This window comes from Sparus aurata, chromosome 5 (assembly GCF_900880675.1).
Source record: "Sparus aurata chromosome 5, fSpaAur1.1, whole genome shotgun sequence".
Taxonomy (NCBI): domain Eukaryota; kingdom Metazoa; phylum Chordata; class Actinopteri; order Spariformes; family Sparidae; genus Sparus; species Sparus aurata.
Genome location: NC_044191.1, coordinates 26,498,180 through 26,525,566, shown reverse-complemented (window position 1 = coordinate 26,525,566; position 27,387 = coordinate 26,498,180). Strand labels below are relative to the sequence as shown.

The 27,387-nt window shown below is 41.8% G+C and overlaps 1 protein-coding gene across 11 annotated transcripts; it reads left to right on the top strand.

Annotated features, from left to right (window-relative positions):
- Positions 1 to 1,384: 1,384 nt before the first annotated feature.
- atxn2 (ataxin 2) lies at positions 1,385 to 26,086 on the top strand. 11 transcript variants are annotated; one of them, XM_030417254.1, is made up of 27 exons: positions 1,386 to 2,141; positions 3,647 to 3,677; positions 3,946 to 4,005; positions 4,423 to 4,494; positions 5,766 to 5,916; positions 6,753 to 6,767; positions 9,755 to 9,879; positions 10,070 to 10,161; positions 10,427 to 10,615; positions 11,601 to 11,773; positions 12,151 to 12,402; positions 14,029 to 14,214; positions 14,532 to 14,711; positions 14,878 to 14,985; positions 15,457 to 15,527; positions 15,632 to 15,996; positions 16,846 to 16,909; positions 17,005 to 17,151; positions 17,821 to 17,838; positions 18,427 to 18,493; positions 19,683 to 19,876; positions 20,734 to 20,772; positions 21,706 to 21,832; positions 22,013 to 22,204; positions 22,319 to 22,530; positions 23,049 to 23,226; positions 25,207 to 26,086. In XM_030417254.1, the coding sequence occupies exons 1-27, from the start codon at positions 2,032 to 2,034 to the stop codon at positions 25,233 to 25,235; spliced, it is 3,447 nt and encodes a 1,148-aa protein (XP_030273114.1). In that variant the 5' UTR covers positions 1,386 to 2,031; the 3' UTR covers positions 25,236 to 26,086. The 11 variants fall into 11 exon arrangements, with proteins under 11 accessions (XP_030273115.1, XP_030273117.1, XP_030273124.1 ...); XM_030417253.1 differs by having other exon boundaries at positions 18,427 to 18,499; XM_030417262.1 differs by lacking the exon at positions 1,386 to 2,141 and adding an exon at positions 2,503 to 2,733 and having other exon boundaries at positions 18,427 to 18,499.
- Positions 26,087 to 27,387: the final 1,301 nt, after the last annotated feature.

The following is a 27,387-nucleotide window of genomic DNA, read 5'->3' as shown; positions in this document are numbered from 1 at the left end:
CCCTGGTCAAACCATAGCTGGACCTTCTTCAGTTTGTCTACCGGGCGAACGTTGAAGTGGAAGATGCCATTATTTACTTGCTAAACCTGGACAATGCTGGGAGTAAAGTGAGGTTAATTTTCTTTGAGTTCTCTAGTGCTTTTACTGCACAATCTGATGCTGTTGTGAGACAAGCTCAGGGCCATGCAGATGAACACCTTACTTGCATCCTGGATGATGGATTACCTGAGCTGCAAGCCACAGTTTGTAAGACTGAGGAACTGGGTGCCAGGAGCTTGAGTCATGGCAAGTCCATAAGTTCATCAAGCTAATCATTAATGATTATTTGTTTCTACTGTTTTCTATCCACAAGCACTTACCATTTATAGGCACATCTGTAACCCATGATCAAATACAACAGCAGTGCAATAAATCCCACCTTTGCAAACCTTACAATGTTCCTTTTTTGTTGAGGTCCCTTATTTATACGAATACCCTTTCAAGCCAAAGTTGAAAACTGTACTATTTCCAAATCAAAGTGTTTCCATCATTTTACCCACCCCTTTTTTGTCCACATGTGAGGGACAAAATGTGTGCACAATAAAGTATCTATTTTGAAATCCATCAGAGCTTGTCAAGTCTTGAAGTACCTTACAAAGACTCACTGTGGTTATTTTGCCATATATATGCTAATGCAAATGTTTTGATCAGAAACAATTTTGCAAGTAGTGCTTGAGACATGATTAGAATGAAACAGAAAATTATTAAATGCATCTATGTCCCCTTATGAAGTGTGCTAACTAGAAAAAAATATGTTGAATATTAGACAATGTAAAATATAATTTGATCATGGAGAATTTAAAAAAAGGGCGATGAAGATGGAATTTGGTGGGGATTTTTAAAAAAGTTTGCAGATTTTATGCTATTTAATTTGTTGTTTGCGATTATTTATTGCACAAGAAATATGACATTTAACACACCACATGAAAAACAGTATAAACACAACATATATCAGAAAAGAAGAAAACAATTTCAATTGTTGAGATTAGAGTCAAATATACACGTGAAGATCTGTCATATAAGAAGAATGGCTCCATGTCTTGTCACGTTTTGTGAATAAATGCACTGATGGCTTCCGCATTTGATAAGAATTCCTTATTTTTCCAATTTACCCGTGCAGCCAACTCCCTCTACTGTATGTCCGTTTGTCAGGTCGGACCACTTATTTGCAAGAAGTAAATACATTAATTAAAGCGTCAGCTTTATCAGGCTTATGTATTGCACACATTTTATAATGTGTAGGTTTATTTGCCATATACAATCAGCAGTGTGTAAACTGTATGTTTCTATCCGTGTGCGCCTGTGTGTGTGTATAGTGTGTTCGCCGGCTCACGTGGATGCCACTGAACAGCCATTCGGGATGCATGGACTTCCTGAAAATAGTGCCGTGATGGAGGTGTAATTTTTAAAAAATAACTGCGTATCTATGCGTTTCTTCTGGTGGCGAAGATTAAATAGGATCGCATTCGTCATTTTTGCCGGATCGATTGCCGCCAAAGAACACAATGTAGGAATATCTGGTGATATGTTATGAGCCGTTACGCCTTTCATATATCAATCCGCTGTTTTTTGTCCCCTTTCAGACTGTTTTGGTCTTTTCGCTGTTAGCAACGGAAAGAAACCGAGATAGCTGTAAACCCAATTTTGAGATAATCGAATTTTTTTGTTAGGATTACGTGACACATTGACAAGAGGTGTAACACCCATGTCTGTTTTGGAAGAGTGATTTGCGCGTGCTGTCTTTTTTAAATATTGTTTATTTCTGTTTTAATAGGAATTGTACAGATTGCTAATTTGGCTAGGAGCTGTTAGCCAGCTAGCTTCTTAGCATAGCATATTCCTCAAGAGGCACGTTGACATTAGCCTGCAAGCTAGCCAGATCTTAGGATTGCTAACGTTAGCAAACTGTCACACAACCATACACCGCCTCGTCGTCAAGAATTTGCGGTGTGAAGCTGGTCGTTTTGAGACGCTGTCTTTTATGGGATCACAATGTCAATGAAGGCCGGTGGAAATCGCAGCAAGCCCGGCGGTGGCAACACCGCTGGTGCCGCCGCCTCCGGTGCCGGAGGAAGCGGCGGGGGAAGACAGAATCTGGGCAGGTCTGTGAAATTAAAACGTTAACTTAGCGAAATAAAAACGCAGCGGCGTGTGTTCATGTTGCCAGCTTTCAATTCGCCCACACAGTCATCTTCCACAGTGTCATTCTTGTGAGATGACATTCCCGTTAAGTGGTCTAAAACTAGTACGTGTTCGTGAACGGTATGTGGGCCTTGCGACGTGTTGGTGGTCACCTAGCGTAACGTTATGCAGTTTAGCTAGCGAGGCCTGTCCGCTTGCTCCAATAATGTTGCAACTTCGACGTTACGCTGCCTCCTCTTGCACGCTAGTCAGACCACACCATCTAGTTTCTTAATATGCATGTAGACACGGTGGGGTGGCGAACATATTTTTCCCGAACGTGTGCACCGATGGAGCTGCTTGCCAAGTCGCTGGTATCAGTTTACTATCAGCTCGGAGTCAATTTAGCTAGCGTTAATTAGCCGTTTGACAGCCCATGCTTGTTATTCCGTGCACTTGCCTCATTCAGCATGTTAACGGCTAGCTAACGGGACACCCTGCCGACTCTGCATCCTAAGTGACCGGCGATAAGAGCCACTGTGTTTGTTTTCATTTGGCTGTCATGATGCCTGGGTACGTTACCGCAATATTGCTGCAACGGGTTTTGCCAAGAAATTGATATAAAGCGTGTGGGCGCACGATGGTAAGGGGCGGGTGTGGAGACGGGGGTGAGGAGGAGGAGAAGGGGGAATCACAGACCGACGGGCTTTCAACCTTGACGTTGCCGTCGCTGCTCGTGTGAAATTGTGTCCTTGAAGCATGACATTTCTCTACATGCTGTCCTAGGATAGAGCTAACGCAAGCTGTCAGTGCAGGAGCTGCACGCTTTTTTTTGTATGGTAAATCTCGATGATGATAATGTGGCCTGGCTTCTATTCACCGGTCACTAGGACAGTACGGCCCATTCATTGCGTAGGTTTTATCTATAAAGGCCCTGCGAGGATGTTGTAAAATGAGATTGGACCAGCTGGACGTAAACACACAAAACACGGCCGAATTCAGGTCAAAATGACTTGGTTTCGTTTTTATATTGAGGGGACAGTGTGTTACTAATTTACTACAGCAGATATAACGTGGCCATTGCCTACATTGTGAATGCCTGGCCATGTGCCAGCTGCTGAACAAGGTGCATTTTAGGACATGCTAGGAAAAAAATGTTAGCTACTGTAAATGTTTGGCTGGTCGAATCAGCTGAATACGGTGGAATCTGTGGGGAAAAAACTGTATAATGGACGTACATTTGTAAGGCACTCCGGTGCAGATCAGGCCCCTGCTGCTGATGATTCACGGGGCTTCCCTTAGAATCGTAGAGACGAAGTGGTGCTGTCACATTTCCATCCCCCCCCTTCATCCTGAGATTTCTGTCATTCAGATGTACCGTCACCCTAGTCAGAGAGCGCTGTGACAGTCATGGAGGCTAGCAAGACATTCAGTGCTGATGACAATGATGAGTTTGTAAACACTGCCAATTGTTTTTTTCTTTCAGGGGAAGACACAGTGGTAAAGGCCCTGCAGCAGTAAGTAACCGGTTACCTCTCACACATCAGTGAAAAATGAGTGCTGTATTTGATCAAAAAACGGAAGCAGGCGCACACACTGGGTCAATGCTTCTTTTTGTTAATTCTGCAGAGTAATTTGAATACATTTTCATGTTTTGTAAGGCATGCAATTTGGTTTACAGGTTGCACAGAAATCCAGTGGTTACACATCTGTTCTGAAAGTTGGCATACTTTCATTTTTGCAAATGGAGAACATCTGAACCTTACTGTTTTTTTCCCCCCTTAGGTCATTTTCAATGGTGTATATGCAAATATGAGGATGGTCCATGTCTTGACATCAGTGGTGGTATGTTGACTGTGTGTCTGTCTTGTTGATTTTTTTCAGATGATGTTCCAAATATAGCTGTCTGTCCTTCTGAATTTAGTCTCCTGTGTAATAACAGTAATAAATAGAGAAGTAAGCACAGTCAGAAGGAAACGGTGGCTGATACAGCCATGTGAATCATACTTACTGTAAAGGAATTTGCGCCAGCTTTATGTTCTGCAGTGTGTCTTTCACCACATGCTGTTTCTTCAAAATGTCTACGCTGCTATAAACAAAGCCTGTGAGATTTGTAGAGACAGCTGGTTGCATAAACAAAGCAGAGATTGATCAATCATTTATCTGTATCACCGCAGATGGGTTTCAGAACTTGTTTCCTGAATGTGTAAATTGACATTGACACTGCATACGGTGAATGATAATGGGCCTGTTTATTTACAGGGGGCCAAGTGTGAGCTGAAAGTGAAAAACGGAGCAGTCTATGAAGGAGTATTTAAGACATATGGTCCAGAGGTAAGGATCACATCACCCGCACAGTTCGATGTTCGTTATAGGTGCTAATATGGAGCTGGATGTGTAATTTCCTCAGCAGCAGCAATGTTTAAGGTTAACTGTGCTGGGAAGACGGTGCCCAGCCAGCACTCAATAGCAGCTTCACCCCCGAGGTGGTTTAGACAAAGATCAGCCTTTTCATCTTTCCTTTTTTGGAAGAGAGGTATGTGGCCCTTCATCTTCCCTTTTAGGTTGAAGTATTCCCCAATCTTTCTCCTGTGGGGAAAATATCACTTTGCACAAATGAAAAGCTTAACTTTAGCAGTAGTGGACATTTTTGTCCTGTTCTATGGAGGCAGTGCTGGGATTTAACTTCAGTTCTTGATGGGATTTCAGAAACCTACATTATTCTGTTTTCACGCCCAACAGCAGATTTGATATGTATCTTCTGTCGCACTCCTCTATTATAAAAAAAGTTGCGCGCCTGAATGTGAGTAAGGCTGGCAGGTTACTTCAAAAGAAATTGGATTTGGTGGGCTTGCACAGGCAAACACACCACTTTGTTCTGAGACCAAAACAAAGCATCACATTTGGTTTTTATTAGAACAGTGTGTGCAAGCTGAACAGTCAAATATGCGGAAATATTCACACAGCTCTACACCGTCTCTTAGTCAACAATGTAATGTTTGGTTGCAGGGCTTGTGTTTTCACTTTTCTTCCTTTAGTATTTTACTAGTTTTGTTTCTTGGAAATCGGAGGGTTATGTCTGCTCCCACTGCAGCTCACAGGCTCTTCCATCTGGCGTGCTTGCAATAAATAAACAGAACTCATTTAATTGATGTCACTCAAACTTTTGTTCATGTATGCTGTGAGCCAAAACACTTGGAAAGGATTTCCTGTGGTTCGGCTGTAGGCGAGCATGTTGATGTGCCACGCTGGGCCAAGATGACAGGTTTTATTTCAAACAAACACACAACGTGATTGAATAGATCAGGTTCTCTTTTCCCTGTTCATGCTCATCAGGTTTAAAAACACAATAATTTCATCTTCTTTTAAAAAAAATTTTTTAATTGATAATATCCATTAATCTATCACATTTTTTAATAAGAAAATAGTGAAAGAAGTTGCCACAAGGAGACCTCTTCAAACGACGGTGTGTGATTTGGATGAAACAATTCACGGTATTGGTCCTTGATATCCTCTGGTTCCTCATCTCTTCTACAGATGGTTTAGGGGTTATGCTTTATTTCTGATTCCCCTTTAATCCAATTTGATATATCTTTCTCCATCAGTGTGACCTGGTGTTGGATGCAGCTCACAGAAAGAGCCCAGAGCCGAGCATAGCCCCCAGGAAAGAGGATATTGTGGAGAGCATCATTTTCAAGGCCTCGGATGTTGTAGTGGTGACCTTCAAAGATGTGGACCTGAATTTCGCCAGGAAAGGTACTGATAGATATTATCTAGGTTCACAGGCAACTCTCTTGATATGCTTAATCTTGGGAAGCGTACGTTAAATAGGTTAGTTTGTCACTTTGTATTCCCTGTACACGCAAAACAAACACATGCCACAGTGAATGCCCATCAGTGCGTACACGCAACGTATTGATCTTCTTCAGTCTCTATTCACTACCTTGATGTCACAGAGGCTTTGCCATGAGTTAAATCTCGTGCGTCTCCTCTGAGTGGCCAGTCACTGAAGGCTAATGTGATCTATTGATTGGTCCGAAGGTTGCCCCTGCGCAGCAAGGACACTCAATAAAGGCCGAATGAGGCTTCTTCATCTAATTCATCTTGACCCATACAATTCTCCTTTGAGCGATAATGGACCGTGTGGGAGGGTATTATTTTCTGAAAATGAACAGGTGAAAAAGCGTGAGGGTTCGAAGAGATGGCCCTACACTAGTGCCACTTCAAAGAATCTGATCATTATCCTTGTTAAACTGAACACTTGTGGGCTGACTGGAAAAAGCACCATCTAAGGCACCATTGCTGAAGGTGGTGATCTTATTTTTTTGAGTCAACGAGTCTGTTAGCTTTAATGTTTTAGAACTGAATTAAGGGGACACTATCATTCTGCTTGGCTTGACTAGAATTATGAAAACCACTCAAGTTGTTGAAAAAAATGAAATGCATTCCCTGTTGAACTTATAGGTGATTCATGTTGTACAATTGTTGGATATAAAGTCAGTTGTTGGTGTGATTGCCAGTCAGTCATTCTGTCTGTCAGTCCATCTTCTGACTCTCTGTCATCTGTCTGTCTCTCCTCTCCACTGGTCTAGTCTCTTCTGACACAGGTAATACACAGCTGTTTTCTCCTCTCGCACATCTTTGTATGCACTCAAAACAGAATTTTGAATCTCTTGCTGTTGCAACCTATTGCTGCATTTGAAATTCAATTTTGATGAATAGAATATGGGGATCACTGCTTTTCTGTAACCTAAAATATAATAATCAAATCTCTGGTGAAAGTCAGTCTTGCTCCATCTTTTCACCAGACCCTTTGTTATCGTTCAGACTGGATGTTGCTTTCGGTGGAAGAGTTGCTACTTTATCTACTTCAAGCTTTTAAGCCTCTGTTGTCACAGCCATCATATATACAACCTTATGCTTATTCATAAGGAATCTGATGATGTGTGAGAGATGGACAGCTAATAGTGTAAAATGTTTAATGTAGTAAACTATTGCTAATACCTGTTTTATTTGTTCTAAACTAATACTTGTTTCATTTGTTTTAACCGTAGTTTTAGCTGTAGTTTAAGCTGTCATTTGAATTGATATTCCAAAATTTTGATATATTGGGGGGTTTTTTAGAAGACAGAAGGATCTTTTATTTTCCTAAACATGGGGTTGATTTCAAACCAAAAGAGGACATTTATAAGCAGCATTATGGCTATGATTCCATTGAAAGCAGCAGATTGAAATCTCATGTTGAGCACTTTCACCTCAATCTTCTTTTTGAGCATTGTATTAAAAATGAAGTTTTGTTACAATTTCAATTTGTTTTGGCCCCGAAGTGCTTTGAAGTCTTGTAATTGACTGCAATCTAAATGCATGTTTGCTTACCCCTCACTCTGCCCACATTTGATTTGTCAATGCTCCCAATTTTTTCCTTGATGGACAATGTGCATAGAGCATCACGACCGCCTTTGTTAACGTAACTCAGGCCTGTTTGCCCAACTGTCTGTATGGTGCCAATCTAATTTCCTTTCTTAATTTACTATTTGCCAAAAATGCTTTAAGGCACTCTATTGTAGGATGAGTTGGGAAGACTGAGTTATGTAACTCCAGGTGGTTCATCATGCTTTATGCACTCCATTCGTGCCAGCTCTCAGAATGTGAGAGCAGACTTGGGCAGACATGAGATCAGTTTTCCTTTCAAATATAATTGGGGGGTTTCTTTGAGCATGCCTGTTCCTAGTCTTAGTTGAGCCATCTCAAGTGTTCTGTTAGTTTACTTGAATATAATGAATGGTCTTGAAAGCTTGGACTACAACCAGCACCAAATAGATACTTGTAAATATGAAAGTATAAAGATGTTGCCATGGATGATGAGAACAAATGAAGTGGGGGGGGGGGGGGGGAATCAGGCATTGTAGAAGACACTCTGTGATATTTGATTTAGCCAGCTGAAAATATTGTAGCACTATTCTTCCTGATTTAATTAGGGTTGTTCCGACTATGATACCAATATTTTTAATGCCTCCGACAAAGCTTAAATGGCAGATCTGGTCCACCATTTGGATCCACCAGTGCGTAAGTCGATGCATCGATCTTGATGATTGGTCCAGAAACTGTAACCTGCTACTTCCCAGCAGCGTCCAGTACACCTGTATGCACTTGAACAAATTTTTCACTGCACAAGCAGCCAATGTCCATAAACGGCAAGATAGACGTGCAACTTAACGCCCTGACGAACCAAGCCTACATCAAAGAACTTGCTGCATCAATGGCCGACGTCTCCCGGTTCCTGGCCAAAAAGCTACATTTGAACAGACTACAGAGACTGCAGCCATCATGCAGATATTTTCTGCACCTGCGTGAAAGGCAATACCTCTCTGCCGATATACAAACGGTTGTTATAATTGAGCAACGTTTTTTGAGATCACTCTCGCTAATATAGTCTCCTTCTAATGGAGAGTATTTCTGATAAAAAATCTGGCATAGAGGCAGAAAAGAAAGATGAGAAGAAACCGCTTAAAATGGGTGAAATCATGGATACTATAGTGACAGACTCAAGGGAGTTTCCCTTACTTTTTCCATTTCTTCTTTCGTGCACTGCTCAGCTTACCTGAACAGCCAATCTGAGAGATTTCTCTCACAGGCGAGCTGCGGCTGATTCTATACGCTGAATCGGCCCAAAAGTCTCAACAAGAGCTGTGTAGTGCCAAAGACACACTGCACCAGCTACAGCCGCTGACGCTCATTGACAACTCTGACCGTCGGCTTGGTGTGTCAGGGCCTTTTAAGCACACCTCAGAAAACTAACATTTGTCAACATTTGTGTTCTTTTTCAGTTAAGAGGGTCAACCTAGATAATGAAAGAACATTCTATGGCATTCTCTTTATTTATTAGTGTGAGAGCTGGCACGTGTTTGCTCTTTGATATTATGATAATATTAATAATTGTAATTTTTCAGTGGGTTTAACCTGAGCCACGCCATACAGCAATGTAAACAATTATATTAAATCTATTCGGCATTGGTAGTGCACAGCTGCTAAAAAGTTATAAATAAAACAATATATACATCTATATTATTTAATGCACTGGTATCGGGTCTGCACTTGATATCGATTGACATGTGAGTTCAGGTTACCGAAATCGGTACTGGAAAGGGGTAAATGTATCGGAACATCTCTAGATTAAACAATTGAATTATTTTGTTACAATTAACAGTAGTGCATGGGGACTACCTCTTCTTCACAAGGCTGTTTTCATATTCTGACTCACACCGCCAAAACCCCTTTATTTGTGTTAGCTTTAGGGCCAGCTCAAGCAAAGGGCTCAATTTATTTTTCTTTGAAAGGATTTTTTCCCCAGCCCAGTCGGGCCCATGTCTGGTTGTGAGTGGGTGTGCCTGGTGAACCACCCCCTACCTCCATATAGACCTTTGCTGTGAGTGCTTGTGGCAGAAGCTCTCGAGGCATGAGCACTTCCCTCCATAAACAGTGAGAGTGCAGCCATGTGACTGTATACCACTGTGAGCTTCTGCGTGGGTGTGTATGGGTATGTGTGTATGGCAGTCTGCTGTACATAGATATATATTCTGTGTGTGTGCCGCAGACAACTTCACAGATGCAGCAGTGAGCAGCAGGATCAATGGCGAGCACAAAGAGAAAGATCTAGAGCCCTGGGATGGAGGAGAGACCCACAACTCTGACAGCCTTGAGTCTCTGGATACAGACGTGGTGAGAAAACAAACACGACAAACACACTGATGCTACACTTGTGAGCACATAGAATGGAATCCATACCGGCCTTCATACATTTGACAGTGAGAGAAGTTAAGAAGTTAACGCAGGTTGTGCAGTCTCATTTCTTTATAGTCCATCAGTAAAACTCTCTCTCTGCTCCACTCCCTCTCTCTCTTCATATCAGTCAAACGGGTGGGACCCCAATGACATGTTCAAGTACAATGAGGAGAAGTATGGAGTCTTGTCTACATATGACAGCAGCCTGTCAACATACACGTAAGCATCATCTGTTGTCGGTTAGAATATGTTCCTTTTCAAGCACATTTTACTGCATATACTGTTAGAAATGTACATGTTTTACTTAAAATTTAACAATAAAATTAAACAAAGATGTTTTAATACATATCTGGTCATTGAGCTATGCTATATCACTCCTTTACTCTTGTTAAGTGTGACCTCACATGACAAAAACTTGAAATCAGGCCTCCTATAGTCACTCGATCATCCCGTTGCCCTCATCTGACCTGAGCTTGTTTCCCAGGGTCCCCCTTGAGCGGGACAACTCAGAAGAGTTCCTCAAGAGGGAGGCACGTGCTGCCCAGCTGGCAGAAGAGATCGAGGCCAGTGCCACGTATAAGGCCCGCGTGGCCCTGGAAAACGATGAACGCTCTGAGGAGGAGAAGTATACAGCTGTGGTGCGAGGGGAGAGGGAGACCCACACGCTCAGCAGGTGAGACCAGGACACGCATGCAAATACTCATACTTCTTGTGCTGGTGAGTGTGTGTCAGTGCAGAGCTTGCAATTACGTAATTGAAAATTGTGTTCACTGCCAGCATGTGCCTATCAAATTTCATCGTACTCATTTTGGTAATTGGCTCATGATGTGCGCTAGAATGCAGCAGCAGAATACAACACTGCAACATTTACATTCCTGTTGTGGGATTTAGTTTATAATTATCCTCATCAAGAAATTATTAACTGTGCATACTGTGAAGTCAAGGGGCCGGCCAGAATTGTACCAAGTCAGCAGCTTAATTGTTAACGGCTGCAAATTTCATTGCCTGTAGGTCTTTTTGGAAAATAGAGGATTCATGTTTTACTGTCAAACGATTAAATAAAATATATCTTGCACCTTTTTTTTTTTTTTTTTTAACAAATTGCAACATATTCATAAAGTGACTAGATATCATCATTTCTCCGCTGACAGGGACTGGGTTTATAATGAAATAACTGTAAAGATATGCATTGGATACACTAATACACTCCACATAGTTAGTTTCCCTTTCATTTAATTTTACAAAGGCAAGAGAGAAGGATCTATGTTCTAGCACATAGCATATACCATATTTCAGAATTATGTGTAAAAAGCTGAAAGCTCTCACCATTAAAGTGCGAGGATGAGAGCACAAGTACATGTTCTATATGTATATAAAGCTTCCACATGGTGTGGGTCTGCCGTAGAAGGACTCGGGCAGAGGCCTTGAGAAGCATACTCGAGCACTGAAGAGAGACAAAGTAATTCCAGCAATTCACTTAGTAGACAGCAGCTGTTGTCAGACCAAACGCTTCCCTGGTAATTAAAGAAAACATGCTCATTTTGGCTGATGAGAAGTACTTTGTTGAATTTATTAGAGTGTAGAATTAATTCCTCCCCTTTATCTTGACTATTGTCTCTGCCTGTGTTGTGTGTATGTGTGTGTGTGTGTGCGCACAGAGAGAACAAGTACATTCCTCCAGGTCAGAGGAACAGGGAGGCGATGTCATGGGGACCGGGACGTCAGAATTCACCTCGTCTGGCTCAGAGCTCAGCTGGACCCTCAGCTCCTCGACCAGGACCTCACGACTACAGCCCCAGCTCCGGGGCCGACCAGAGAGTGGTTAACGGAGGTGCGTTTAATACATGACACACAAAGCTCTGCTGTGATTTGCTACGCCTTTAAGACAAAACACTGAAATGTACAGAGATGCATTGGTCGGTGAGTGAGTTGGCCAGTATAGTGAAAGAAATTGTTATTTTTGATTGTTTAACTGATATAAAAGGCTGAGTTTATTTGGCTTAGTGTCGCTGGGATGTTCATATTTGTTTTTTTTATGCACTTATCATTCTTTACTTGTTTACTTGTTTACTTTAGTTGAATAATTTTATTCCTGCCTTGCCATTCTTTCATGTTAATTAATCTCCCCCTTCTTGTTTATTCTTACTGTTTTCCCCCTTTAACTGGTTATCATCTGCATCCTTGATCATTTGTCCTTCCCTCTTTTAGGTTCATCCCATTGGCCCTCACCCTGTCCGTCTCCTTCCTCCCGCCCCCCCTCTCGTTACCAGTCTGGCCCCTCCTCCCTGCCTCCTCGGGCGACCACGCCCACCAGGCCACCCTCCAGACCCCCCTCTCGACCTTCCAGGCCTTCCTCTCATTCATCCCACCCCTCCTATCCCTCCTCCTCCTCATCCTCCTTTTCCCACCATGGGCCCACGTCGCCAGCCTCCACTCTGCCCAAACGCATGTCTTCAGAAGGTACCCACATCAGTGTGGAGTAGACCTGGGCAAAACATGAGTTGAAGGTGGATTAATTGGATCATTATGGAAAAACTAAATTCTCAGTCAAGATGTTAGAAGTGTCTTCAAACTTGAATAAGTAAACTGCTTTCAAAGATAGATTTGCCCAGGTCTAGTGTGAAAAAACAGGTGAAGCAGCTTATTCAGACTGATTTGGGGTCAGATTTGATCATCCACAAAGCTGATCCTTTGTCAGTGCATCGGGCAGTTTCACCTTGGCATGTGGGTGCGCCACAGTGTGTGCTGTGCTTTCTGTTTAGCAAGAGTTCTGCCAACGAAAACACCAACTCACCATATTCTTCAAAAGCTGAGATGGTCAAGATGATGAGTAACTTAACACTAAACGTACCATTGAGTGTTTTTAGTTTGTTGCATCTTTAATGACACCCAGCATCAGTGGCTACATTGACACGCCCACAATATTAAGTTTTTTGCCCATTTTCCAAAATAACTATATTCCAACCAAGCAGTTAACATGGCAAATGGAAATTAATATTCCACCGACATTCCATGCAGCCATGCATACTTTTTACGGCCATGTCCCAGAAGAGATTCTTACATCGTATGCAGCTGGTGGCCTACTCGGTTATGATGTACAGAGCTCACTGTATACTGCTAAGACACAAGATGCCGTGTGTCGCAAACTGCTGCAAAAAATCCAAGCTGAGGCGCATAATCTGTATGCACTATATAAATGTCTAGGGAATGCTGCTTAAACAAGAACAGTACAGGGTTATCCCACATGTCTTAATCGAAAAATGCTACATTTGGAATAAAGCCTAATTAGGAATATGCTGTTTACATGACTTTGAATTCTGAATATTGTCATATTCTGAATAATGATAAAAAATTTGTCAGCATGTAAACGTAGCCACTGTTGGCCAGAAGTGCAATTGGTTGTACCTATAATGACAAGTTAACATGAATGTAGAGAGGTGAAAACAACAACAACAGGACAGCAAAAACAAGACAACAAAGTTACTCTCACACTAAGTTAAATTTGTTATTTTAAAATGTTTTATACTTTTGGTTGTAGACTCATCATTATCTTCTATAGTGATGGTGTTGTCAAACACACAACTGTTAGAAAGTCCTTCAACCTGTTAGTCCCTGTTTTATGCTAATCCAGTGAGCTGGAGTACTGACAGAATCGTTTTGGGTCATGTTTATCCTTTAAAATGTTTCTACACTGAAATGGCAAAATGTTGAACTAGTCTTGAGTGTTTTTCGTACAAACTCTGCTAAACAGTGACTTCTTTAAACAAGGGTTTCCACCTTCCTCCCTCTCTTTCCCCGTTTCTCATCTCTCACTTCACTTGGTTGTGGTTTGAAAAGTTTGCTGTGTTGTTTGATCACTTTACAGGATCATCTGCAGTTTCTCCACTAACATGCATGTCACAAAATAACATTACCTTATGAAGTGATTAATATGTTCTCAAAGGTTTGGGTTTTTTAAAAACTTTTGTGAGACAGATTCTCCACAGAAGGATGTTAGGAAACACACAGTGTTGAGTGTGTTTACTTCACCTCCACTGTTTGTTTATGGAGTTTTGTCTGTCCTCATCGGTCTTTCTTCATCTGTAGGTCCACCCAGGATGTCTCCAAAGTCCCAACGGACGCCTCGTGCTCATAGAGTGCCACCCTGCCGGACCACTGGAGTCCCTCCAGGAGTGGACTTAATTTCCCACAATGCCCCTGGAGAGGTCCCAGTGACTCCACCGACCAGGAGCAGCTCCTCTGGAGGGACATGGTCTTCAGTGGTTAGTGGAGGTACAGTAGTTCTTCCTTTTTCTTTTCTTTTCTTTCTTTTTTTTAATATTAACTTTTTAATGTAAATTGCCAGCTATATGAACGTGTACACATATCTGCAAAGGAGAAAGGTTTACCATGATTGTTGTGAAAAAGCACTCCAAAGATTTCCACAACATATTCCATCTCATAGCATTATTAAAGAAGCACCTTATAGTACGAGTATGGCATGCAGACATGCTTGAAACCCAAACCTCTAATTTCAGGTAGTAAAGCAAGATGAGGTAGTTGGGGTAACTTACAATATGTCATATCTAATTTCCTCTTTCCGTTCTCAGCCCATAGACCTCGCTCCCCCCGACAGAACAGTATGGGTGGAGCCTCCACTGGCTCCTCCTCCCTCCCATCACCCCAGACAGGAACAGCTCCTGTGGAAACTGCTGCTACACCAACATCAGCTCCCTCTCCCACTGCTGCTAGCCCCGCCCCCAACATGGTCGCCTCTCCACCAGGAGATGGTGAGTTTAAAGTTAATCCAGTCAATAAGAAATGCTGAGTGCGATATAAATACATGATATCTGCGTACTTGTATTAGTTGTTTTAGTGTAGGTTCTGCCACTCTCTACAGTACAAATCTCTGCTTTTATCCCGGTAATAAACAGACTATATTTCTGTTCTGTGCAGCAAAAGAGTGTCGTGTCCAGGAGACAAGACAAACATCCCCCACGGCAAACAAGGAGAACATCAAGCCCTTGGACAGCTCACCTAGTATCACCAGACCAGTCTGTAAAGGTATAGCATCCTCTAGAGGCGGCAGTATTGGCTTCAGAAACAATGCTTCAGACTTCAGAGTGCTGCAAAGCTTTATCACTAAGATTTTTGAAGTCTCATCTGAATTTATGTATAATGTTATTTATGTTATTTATGTAGATCCTTTTGAGACAAAATGTTTTTAATTTAAAAACAATAAATTAAAAAAAAGTCAGTATAAAACAAGATAAAGAATTTTTTTAAATAATTACAATACAATCCCATCAGTTAAGATGGCTTAAGAAGAGATTTAAACACTAAGCTTGCTTACCTGTGATCAGCAGGAATTTTAACAGCTGAGGAGCACAGAGAGCAAAACCCCTGTCTCCTTTTATTTAGCTGCTTTTGTAATATAATACAGGTTTTTGTCCTTTCTTAAAAAATATTTCCAGAATCTCAATCCATTTCATAACAACTGAAACCCTCATGTCTCTCCCTCTACTCATTTTACAGGACCCCCTTCTATGGCACCAGACCACAGAAAACAAATAGATAATTTAAAGAAATTTAGTGTAGATTTTAGGGTAAGTATCTTTCATCTGTACAATATGGAAATACTGTCAGTCTGGCATGATTAGGAGCTTGTATGCGCCTCGTCTAACTCTCGTTATCCTCCTCCCTATTACAGTTGCAGTCTAGTTCAAACTCAGAGGCTGCCTTTGACCAGATGATGACCAAGCCTCCCAGAGATCCAGCAGACAAGCCTAAAGACCTTCCCCTGGACAAAGCCTCCACAGTGGGGCGGGAGGGCACAGAAGATGGTGTTGTAGTAATAACTGCTGGCACCCCCGGTGGTGCCCCAACACCATCCACCACCGCCACAAACACCAGTAAGCCTGGCAGCCCCGCTGCACTGTCCCCGTCTCCTTCAGCCCCAGACCAGAAGAGAGCGGGGCTTGATGTGACATCACAGGGAGTTCAGACGACAGCCACTTCCGCATTTGGTGGACCCAAGCATGAAGACAAGGATGACAAAAAGGAACCAGTACAAGAGTGAGTGAAAGCGTGAGAGGGGAGACTGTACTCATTTATATCTTGCCATCATCAGATCCCAAGAGAAGACTAGACATAGACTTAATATTTCCTGCCTTGTCAAAAACTAAAATGCATTGATATGAATTGTAGTCCAAAACTTTTAAAAACAAATCGGTGTGCTATACCATAGTCACCTAAATCAAGCCACTGTGCTTAACTAAATCCTACATACACATTCTGCCCGAAATACTCACTAAAACATCAAATGTGTAAAAATCAGCTGCTATAAAATAGTCCCCAACAAATGCACTCTTCACTCCTGTTTGAATAATGTTTGTTAAAAACTAAAGTTCCCATCCATTTCAGAAAAATGATAATGATGATAATCAATGTTGCATCTAGCAATTATTTTCATTTTGAGTGATTCCTACCACTTCTTCATCCTGACAGGAAATGTGATTGGTTAGTTAATTTATTGATACATTTTTGTATCCCTGAGCATATCTATTGAAGGTTATTGTTGTGAATTAACAGTATGGATTATATCTTGATTCAGTCTGTTAGTTTCTTTGGCCTGTAAAATGTCAGAAAATGGTGCAAAAATATTGATCAGTGTTTCTGAGAGCTCACCATGAAATGTAATACGATAATCAGTTTACTGTCATAGAGGAGCAAAGAAACCAGAAAATATTCACATTTAAGAAGCTGGAATTAGATTTTTGACTTTTGTTTTCCTTTAAAAAAAATTTGTGAAGCTGGTTAATTTTTTGTCAAGAAAATCAAACAAGCGATGAAGCTCTAAATATAATGATAATTCCCTACTGATCCTTTAAACTAACTTTCTCACGGTTTGCTCTCCTCCTGCAGTCAAGTGAGAAAATCAACCCTGAACCCAAATGCGAATGAGTTCAAACCCAGGTTCAATGCGCAGGTCAGTACGCCCTGCTGCTGCCACATGAAACAATTTAAATACCGCAAACTGAGTTTGTTAGTGAACTCCTCTCGTTTTATATGCTCCTTCGACAGCCCAAGCCAGCCAACACCCCGACGCCCCCGCGGCCTCAGGGCCAGCCCAGCCCCTCCATCGTGGTCCAGCAGCCCCCGGCAGTGTACGGTCAGACAGTCTGCTTCCCACAGATGTATCCCCTCACACCAGTCAGCCCTGGAGTGCAGGTATGAAGTATGATTGTTTCTATAAAGTGCAGCATCACATTAAAGCGTTATGAAATTAATGAAAACAATTCACTAACAACCTTCACCGTGAACTCTCCCAACATGTCTACTTACCTTTGTCCGCATTTTCTTACTTTCCTCTTCTTTCTTGATTCATCTCTCACGAATGTCGGTATTAGTTTCTCCATATTTCTTTACCTACTTTATTTTAGATAGGTTGCATCTTTAGGCTACATCTAACATTTTTCTTTTTTTTTTTCCAACACCTTATGTGCCCTCCTCGCCATCACTTTTCTTTCTCAGCTCTTGTAATCTTTCTAACACTGTTTATCATCTGAATTATTTTTTGCTGAATTATTTGAAAATTGTTTAGGTAAATATTTGAGATAACAAGGTTAGAAATGTTTAAAGAAATACAGTATGTACAATTTATATACAGTATGATGTCAGAATAATATTTTTAAGCACTCAAAGCACTTCTTCCATATTTATATGAAAGCTGTTTACATCTGTAGTCATAAATCAGTCTTTTTTTCCCTGTGTTGCTTTAAGAAAAACTTGGTGATCCAACATCAGACACATGTAAACAATAGAATACCTTGGTGAACGACTAAAGAGTGGTTCTCTTTTCCTTTTCTCCCCCTCCTCCTCTCTCTCTCGCTCCATTAGAAAAGCATAATATGGAAGGTTTGTAAATTTTTTAAATCCTTTTTTTTTTTTTTAAAGCCCAATCAATACTGAGATGTTTTGCTTGCTTGTTGAGTTAATGCCATCAGATGTTGGTTTGCCAACTTCTTATTGCAATTCATTTTAAACTGTCATCACAAATGAGCCATTAATGTCATCTTGTTTTCTATTGGCTTCATCTGTTCAGTGAACAAATGGCTGCAAGCTAATAGGAGTTTAAGGCTCTTTGTTTTTGCTGCAGTACTGTTTGTAATGAAAATGCATGGTGTATAATATTCAGGAGTTAAAGAATGAAAGATGACAAACAGTGTTTAGGATCTAGTTGTCTGTCCACTGAAAGACAGGTGTAGCAAATGCATGTGGTCCCAGGTAAGAGATATTTGCCAATCTCACAGTTGCATATGTGTTTTTAAAATATGTTTTTGTACGTGTTGAACAATGTGGTTATCCATCTAGCCCCAGTGACCACACAAATAAGCAAAAGAATCACTTGTTTCTTAGTGGAGGTCTGGTTTTCATTCTTGTGGAAATGATGCCCGAAGAAGTTTGAGCATAAACTTGTGTTCTTCATTCCCTTCCTCACTCTAGTCTCCAGCTATGTACCAGGTTCAGATGCCTCATATGACAGTCAGCCAGTCTAAACCCTATAGACCAGGTAAAGGTGAGAATAACCACCATTTTATCTCTTTTCCCTATCATCTGTGTCTCTCTCTCATTCTCTCTCTGGAGCTTACTACATAAATCTGGTTTAGAAACTATATTGGCCCCGAAGATTTTCTTTTGTGGATTTAATGTTTGGACTTCTTTTATTATATGCAAGGACTTCACGCATTCACATTTTTATATCGTATTTGCAACATTACACACTGGCCAATTCCTTAAAGGAGCTACACAACTCTCACAACAGATTTATTTTACTAACACACGCTGGTGCAAAGCAATAGCCATAATTGTGTGGGTGTCACGTTGATAGGCATCACTAAAGCTTGATTTATGCTTCTTTATTGAATCGACTCCATACCTAGAGCGGTGCCTCTGCGTAGGTGCATGTTGTACACCGTAGCATGATGTGCACATGTATAAATGCTCACTGCAGTGTAGGTTACGTTATCCGCCCTGCGTGGAGCCTACATGCAACCATAAATCAGCCTTAAGGTTGCACGTAGCTCAGACTAGGCTTGCGTTTGGTTGCCGCAACTAACTATAGACTGACGTAGCAGTTAGGACCAGGCTTAGTAAAGACCAGAATCATCTGTCATGCAATCAGGAATTACCCTCTGGCTGTCAGAGAAAATGATTCCTACCACTTTCTAGAGCATAATAGGAAATGAGGCTGATCTGCTGAGTAATTGCTAAACTTCATTATCCCAGAAAGAAAGAAAATATTATTAAAAACAGTCCACACATGGCAGAATTTGATACAAGAAATGTTAGAAACTGAAATTAGCACAAGTGTGAACCGTTGAACTGAATGAAGAAATGGTTGCACTTAACCTGACGACCTACGTACATTTATTATAGTTTTTGTCAGTTCACTATGACAAAAAAAGAGACTAGAAAAAGTTTTTGACTGCTACTATCTAGGGGAACCTTTCCCTTTGGTAGTAGTTTGATGAAACATTTCTCGTCTTTTCTCATCAGAAAGTTTGTCTTTCCAAAGCCGGGTTGAAAAAAATGTCATCTTATAATGAGTTATTGTATATTCGGGCGAGTTCGGGGATGAATCTTCCTTCTTTCAAAACTTCCACTTCTTTTTTTCTCTCCATGATTCTGGTTTGGTTCAGATTTTCAGAGATGTTCAACAAAACATCTTCCCTGTGTAATCTCTTTGCATGAACCTCCAGTACCAAACATGCCCCAGCAGAGGTCAGACCAGCACCACCCACCAGGCACGCCCACCATGATGCACCCAGCCACGGCAGCGGGACCACCTATTGTAGCACCGAGCCCTGCCTACTCTGCCCAGTACTTTACCTGCAGCCCGCAGCAGTTCACCAGTCAGCCGCTGGTCCAGCAGATGACGCATTACCAGTCACAGGTAAGATTTACTCTGTCAGTGCCAGTTCAGAACAATACAGCCTTCAGCCCAGGAGGCTGCTCTATCAAGGACCATATGTAACCATTACAGTTACTCTGGTATCATCAGTTAGTGCTGGCAGCCTGTATCTCTCCCAGCTGTTCACTAGTCAGCCATTTGTCTGACAGATGCCTGCAGTCCAGCAGCTTGACTGGGTGCCAGCATGGTGCCAGCATGATGCCAGCATTTAACCGCTTCTGATTTGTGGAGCTGACTGCAGGCTCCTGCCTCTTACACCTGAACTGTTGTTCGCAAACAGGTTGTGATAGAACAGGGAGGCAGTTAAGAGATCGGCTTCTGGGGGTTTAGGGGAAATCCAATTGATTTGGGAGGGGAATTTCATTCAGTTAAGTGGCGTTGACACTAATGGAACTGACAGTACAATTTAGTTCAAAAAGAAAAGGGATGAGATAATGAGTAGAAAGAGATAGAAAATTAAATGGAGAACGACTTTATTACATACTAATTTCAGTGCAGTTACTTAAAGCAGAAAAAATCTCCAGAAAAATCCCCACTAATGAGGAGCAAGTCAAGACACCAATTTTAAAGTTGAATGATTACATTTTTAAAGTGAGGCATTGTGGGTATTGTTAGAAATTATGGCTGCAGGACATGGTTAAGAAAAAAAAAAGAATCATTTGCCATTATTTTGACAGATATTACTATTGCGATGTGATTCACGACTGGTTGGAATGATCATTTTTGCATCACAATCTCATTTCATCTTCACCGAAAAAAAAAAAGAAAAACCTCAAATCATGCTGATGTGACATTTGTTGGGGTATTTACCAAACAAACATGTTTTTTTACATCTAAAGAACAAGATTTGTTGGCCAGGGCATCTCTACAGCACCACAGTAAGTCATTATATAATGCTGTTTTGTCACACATGTTACATTTATCAGAACACTACGTCCCTTACGCACCTTGGTAGAGCGTGCGCCCATGTAATGAGGTTGAGACTTCAGCAGCAGCCCGAGTTCGATTCCGACCTGCGGCCCTATGCCATGAGTCCCCCCCTAAAGCTTCAACTGTGCTATCAAAGAAAGGCCATTGGCTATTTAGATGATTTTTCGATTAATTACACAGTCCTTCTAGAAATCTGCATTGTTATTGACAATACAATATCTGAGGTTTGGGACCCAAAACAATTATTTTAAATACCCACTTTTGAGAAACAGACACATTGTTCTACAAAACCTTTTTTTCATTTAACAAACCAACTGAAATGCCATCTCCACACACACACACACACACACACACACACACACACACACACACACACACACACACACACACACACACACACACACACACACACACACAAAATGGAAAAGTCAGCAACGTTAAAGATTGCATTTGTATGACACGTATCCCGCCTCTCCTCCTCCAAAAGCCAATCATCAGCTTTATAGCAGCTGAACCAGGCCAGATATCAGCCAATTGCATTGTTGCTTTGATGGGAGTTTAGATTCACAACAGTTTTAACCGATTCGGTGCGGCTGCAGAGGGACCTCTTATAAGCATGGAAGAGGAGGATAGATGTCCTGAAACCTTGCGCATGTGTAGTAGATGTATATTCTGTTTGGAAAAAAGGCATTTTTTAAAACCTTGTTTTGGGGCAAAGGCAAAGATTTGTTCTGGCTCTCTGCCCATTCATTTAGATAAGGGCCTTGTAAGCCCTAATAACTGCCTGGAGTTGCTGCCAAGATGGCTGCCGTGAGGCAACACTTGCCTCATTGGACTTTGCTAATAGTGATGTTGTCTGTCTGTCTGTCTGTGTCCTCCAGGCGCAGCATGTTTTCAGTCCAGTAATGCAGGGCAGTGCCAGGATGATGGCACCTCCCACGCATGGGCAACCCAGCCTAGTCTCTTCCTCGACTACACAGTACCCAGAGCAGACACACACCATGTATGGTACGTCAGCCGCAAAAACATTCAGTTGCTTGTCGTCTTACTTTTTTTGATCAGATTCTTGGATATTTACATTTAACACGGAGTCCCAGCTTTTTTGGAATCAATGTTGTATGTTCATATGAGTATGCAATGAAACAACAGCGTTACGGGTGCTGTTCTAATGAGATCCCTGTGTCACAGTGTCTCAAGGGCCAATGCCTCAGCAGTATCCCCACCCAAGCGCCACCTTGCACCCCCACCCGCAGCACCCCCAGCCTTCTGCCACGCCTACAGGCCAAGCCCAGCAGGGTGGGCCCCCACAACACGGGGGTCCTCCTAGCCACCCAGCTGCCAGCCCAGTCCAGCACCAACAGCACCAGCAGGCAGCGGCAGGTGAGCACACTCGGGAATGAAAGCTGTGATTTTCCGTCATTTTTGCAGCTGTATAGTTTCAGAAGGAGTACTGTGGTATTGTTTGTAATAGTGTTGTGTTCCTGTGTGTTGTAGCTGCAGCAGCAGCCCAGGCCCTCCACCTGGCCAACCAGCCTCCTCAGCAACAGATGTACTCTGCTTTGGCCCCCACGCCCCCCTCTATGACCCCGGGGCCCAACCCTCAGAGTCCCCAGGCATCGTTCCCCTCTGCCCAGCAGACGGTCTATATCCACCCGCAGCAGGTGCAGCACGGCTACAACCACAACCACATGGCACACGTGCAGCAGGTAGGTCACGCCACACTATCAGCCGACCGCAGAGGCTCAAGTCCAGTAATCAGATTGGCTGTGATTCCTGTTTGGGGTTTTAAATGTGGGAGTGAGGAAATCTGGGATCAGTTCCAGCAGGTGTTTAAGTTTATGAATGGGTCATGTTTGGGCGTTGATGATGCTGCGAGTGCAGTGGATGTTTTTTTGGCAGTCTTGAGTTCAGATTAGGAAAGTGTCTCCCTTTCTCTCGTTGTGATTTTAGTTGGAAGGGGAACACGGAAAAAGAAACTCTTTCATTGGCCTTTCATTGATCAGTCTAACCATGTTAAATCCATGTAGCTAAATAGAAATGCCGTGCTGCTAACTTTCTTCTGTCTTCAAAGGAATAGTTCACCACAAAAGACACTTTTTTGATTTAAGTGCTGTGAGTGTTGTGGCCTTGATGTCAGTCTGTTCATCTCTTGTCTCTACTCCTTCTGTTGAAACACTTTTTCTTGCACCGTCACACACACTAACGTCCATTCTCTCACACCCAGGCCCATATGCAGTCCGGTATGGTGCCGTCTCACCACCCGGCACCCACCCACCCCACGATGATGCTGATGGCTACCCAGGGTCCTCCAGGGGGTCCGCAGCCACCCATGCCCCAGACTGCCCTCAACCCCATCCCTGTTTCCTCCACTACACATTTCTCCTACCTGGCACATCCACAAGGTATGTTTATTATATCAGTTAGAACACACACATTCATTCAAAACTACATTTTGAATTAATGGAATTATTTTGATAAATCAATGTTAAAGATATCCACATTCTGAAAATCATTTAATGTAGATGATAACTGTCTACATCAGCTGTTTAAATTCATGACAGTCCTGTACACTGTAACAAAAACAGCTGCAGCCTGTGCTCATCTGCTGTAGTTTAGGAGTCTCCAGACAACTAGATGGATCTGGCTCATCTCATAGCAGATCTAACCCCGAGAGTCCACCAGATACGAGTCCGCTGCATTACGGTTCCAGTCCGATTTTGCTCTGCCGTCTGGCAACCCCCACCGGTTGCATTTTAAGTCGGCCACGGCGCAGTGCTGTCGGCCACGGCGCACTGCTGTCAGACAACTGGTAATCACAGAATCACTCGCGACCACAGTTATAGGTATGTGTTATAAAAACTTCGGACTGCCGGAGCTGGGACGGAGCAGATATGCAGCACAGCGGACCTGGTGGAAGTAAACACATAGACTAGATGCTGCCGTGGCAGAGCTGTAACGCAGCGGACGCGTATCTGGTGGAATTGCGGGGTAACAATCACATCCAGCAAAGGAACAGACTGAAAAAAGACACATTTTTGTTGTCAGTATTTCTTGGCAAGATGTTATCAAGAGTAGAGGCCACGGAGGGAGGACCACACAGCAGGTGGAGTACTGCCATGGCAGTATAACACCGTGTCCGAACTGCATGTGACACGATGTTGGACACGTTATTACTGTAACAGCTGTGTGCTTTAGATCAGATTAGGGACTTAACCAAGGTGAAAGATGGATAGGTTTGCTAACATACCATATTTTCCTACGTTTGTACTTCTTTAAACAGTTTTATTCTGTAATTTTTAGTTGTTTATATACTGAAAATGACAAACACCCTAGCCAGCAGCAAGTGGAGATGTTTTCTTTCAGCTCTGTGGCGAGTTTGCACCTTTCTTGGGTTTCTGTAGTAAAAAAGAGCAATCAACTGTTGCTCGTTCATGTCGCTCTTTCAACGCGAGCGGCAGGAATGAAAATAGAAATGGGGCATCAGGTTCAAAACGGTGCAGCTCATCGCGCTGCATCACTCGTGGCCAGTTGGGAAACTTCAGTAGGAAACATTAAAATCAGGCTGATACTGTCGCTGCCACTCACTTGCATCACTTAAAGTTAGGACCCTGTGTTTGTTTGAAGAAACAGTGGCAGCAGATAAATTAGTGAGCAAACTTAAAGTTGTGGCCTATTTTGTGAATAAAATTGTTCTTAAAGCAGATGTCTGTGCTCGACTTAGTCAAAGCATCTTTAACTGACAGTCAGTGGCTGTCGAGATCAAACCGAGGGCTTTTGCACAACAGGGAAAAAATTGTTTATACAGCCTCACGTTTTTTTTTTTTATCTTTCTCTTAAAACATGTTATGATGCATTTAAGTTAATATACATCTTGTTTTGTAAATAGTTACAGGAATAAAGTAGGATAGATATAAAAGATTATGAGAAGTCTTTGAAGTCATGCTGTTCTTTTATTGCAGATTTCTAACGCTCTCTGTAACGGCAAGAATATTCTCTCTCACTCTGAACAAAAGGACATTCCCTCTTTGTTCTTTCAGTGTTACAGTAACAAAAAGAGCGTTTTGTTCTAAAAAGACATGAACTTTGTGAGAGACGCTCTTGATTTGTCATACTCAGTCTGCAGAAGCCTTATATGATCTTCGGACAAGCTTTGAAGTAAGAACAAGGGCTGTAGTTTCTCTCCTTTTTAAATCAAATCTCAGAGGAGCGAGGCATCTCTTAATGGCCAGAATGAACAAAAGAAACTATTACATCAAGTCTTAACTGTTTCCAACATAGGAGGCATGTGAGTTTTGTTCTGAAGATGCGTGTGGGACAGCCTCTAAATCCATGAACTTTCCATTCCCCCCCCCCCCCCCCCCCATTTTGTCTCGTCCCTGCAGTGCAACCTCATCATCAGCAGCAGCTGTAGATAGAGGGCGCCATCGAGCTGAGGGACCCGCTCTGTGTCGCGCTTCTCAACCAGAGCCTTCATAACCAGGCGACGGAGAGAGCGAGAGCCCTCCCTCTCCTCTCCTTCCTCGTCCTCACCAGACATGCTACACATCGGCTTTTCTCTTCCCTCCCTCCTTCCCTCCCTGTCTCCCTCCCTCCCAGACTAGGCAATAAGAGAATGTTAACAGGTTGATGCAGTGACATGTTTTAAAGAACTAGAGAGTTTTAACAGGCGAGACTGCTCCTTATCCATCCCCTGTTTACACGCAGACAACCGCAAACACACACACACACACACACACACAGATAACACAGAAAACAAAACATCCACACACACGCACACGGTCAGGGGTCCCAAATTGCAATTTGAGTCAGCTTGCCAAGTAAGACGTGAGCGAGAGAATGAGAGCAACTAATCAGTGAGAGTGACGAAGAAAAATTCAACTGGAACTTGTATTTTGTCTGCACCTTGTTATGAAAAAAAGAAATCTTCCAACCTTTAGACAGTATTAATCTTACTGTTTATTGCTGCTGCTGCTGTGTGCTGCGTTTGTTCCCAGACTACATGAAAGGTTTCTAACCAAACTAAAAAAAAAAAACAACCGAAACATGACAAGAAGCTTCCTGTGAGATGAACGCGTATCGGCAGCCAGAGGACAGGAGAAAAACGTTATTTATGAAATTATAATGGCTGAGGTGATCAGATCCCACGTCTCACCTGACCCTTATGTAACTTTTAAGTTAAAACTTTTACTTTGTAGATAATATAAATAATTTAAAAAATGAGCAAAAAAATTTAAAAACAATAAAAAAGTTTTAAAAACTGAACAAACGGTGTACTGTGTTCTCTTCATCGGTTCTTCGATTCCTTCATGTTGACTTTCAATCAATACCACATGACAGTCCTGCTGCTCAAACAACTCGTGAAAATGTGTATGTAAACCTTATTTTTTCATTCAGTTTATTACAGTAGAAAGCTTCACATTAAATCAACAAATGCAGATTCACTGCTGGTTGAGTAATGTTCATGTAAAACCAGTGATCAGCTGTTACAGGTTTCAAAATGTGTATTGTAAAAGATCAATATCCATGAGTCCACATCTGAAGCAGTCTGTAATGTCTGCTGAGCTTTGTCGCATACAAAGTTTCTCATTATTTTGTGATACTAATGATTATCTTGACTTAATTATTCATATTATTATAATTGAGTCATTCTGGGATACTAAGTCAGTATTTCTAGATATTAAAATAATTCTTTATTTTGAGATGCTGATTATTTAGAAGACACCACGTCATTTTAAGTTTGTCATATTTTTGCCATTCTAATGAATCATTTTGACTTTGTCTTTCTGAGCTACTAAGTCCATATTTTTAGATATTAGATATTATGCTCAGAGTAATTAATTGGAGTTTAATTCTCACACAAAGACACTGAGAAAATGTCTCGTTTTGCTTTACCAAGAATTTTTTTTCTCTTAAGTCTTTATTTCAAGATACCAAGTATCAAAGTGGCAAAAATACTCGGTATCTTATTTTAAGACACTCCGTCATTCTTCTGCAACACAGTCTTTATTTTAAGATAATGAGTCACTGTTTCTAGAAAGTCTGTCATCCTAAGCCAGAGAGAGAGGACATCGTGATGATGTCTGATTCCTTTATCTGTATCACTTCGAATTGTAAAAGGGTAAAGACAAGATAAATTAATTTAATAGAAGTCATTGTTTTGATTAAGCCTCTCATTATAATGACTTAGATTTTTTTTTCATCACATTGGTGGGAATGGGCTTTTGTACAGAGCCTCTACATTTATTTTCTCACTTGTAATTAGTGACGGTAAGACGTTGTTACCATTACTGCAACCCTGATAACAGGTCAGGTGAAACGATAAGGGACAAAATGACAACACACTAGCGTCCAGGTTGTTTCCATGTGACGACCTCAAAGCCCGTGAGCACAACACATTCACAGCTGGACTCACAAAAACTTGAGTTATTCATGTAACTTAACCGAATAGTACTAGTAATACTGAAGTACTCTTCTTGTACTTTAGTATTTGGTTTTCTGCCACTTTACACTTCCAAGCCATCTTCGAGGCAAATACTTAACTGCGCTACATTTATTAGATGACT

What these genes read in the sequence shown, in the direction of transcription:
- atxn2 (XM_030417253.1), top strand. Translation starts at nt 2,032, where the DNA reads ATGTCAATGAAGGCCGGTGGAAATCGCAGCAAGCCCGGCGGTGGCAAC. An exon ending in CGCCTCTCCACCAGGAGATG is followed by an intron (nt 14,712 to 14,877) that starts GTGAGTTTAAAG and finishes TGTTCTGTGCAG; the next exon opens with CAAAAGAGTGTCGTGTCCAG. An exon ending in ACCCTATAGACCAGGTAAAG is followed by an intron (nt 18,500 to 19,682) that starts GTGAGAATAACC and finishes ATGAACCTCCAG; the next exon opens with TACCAAACATGCCCCAGCAG.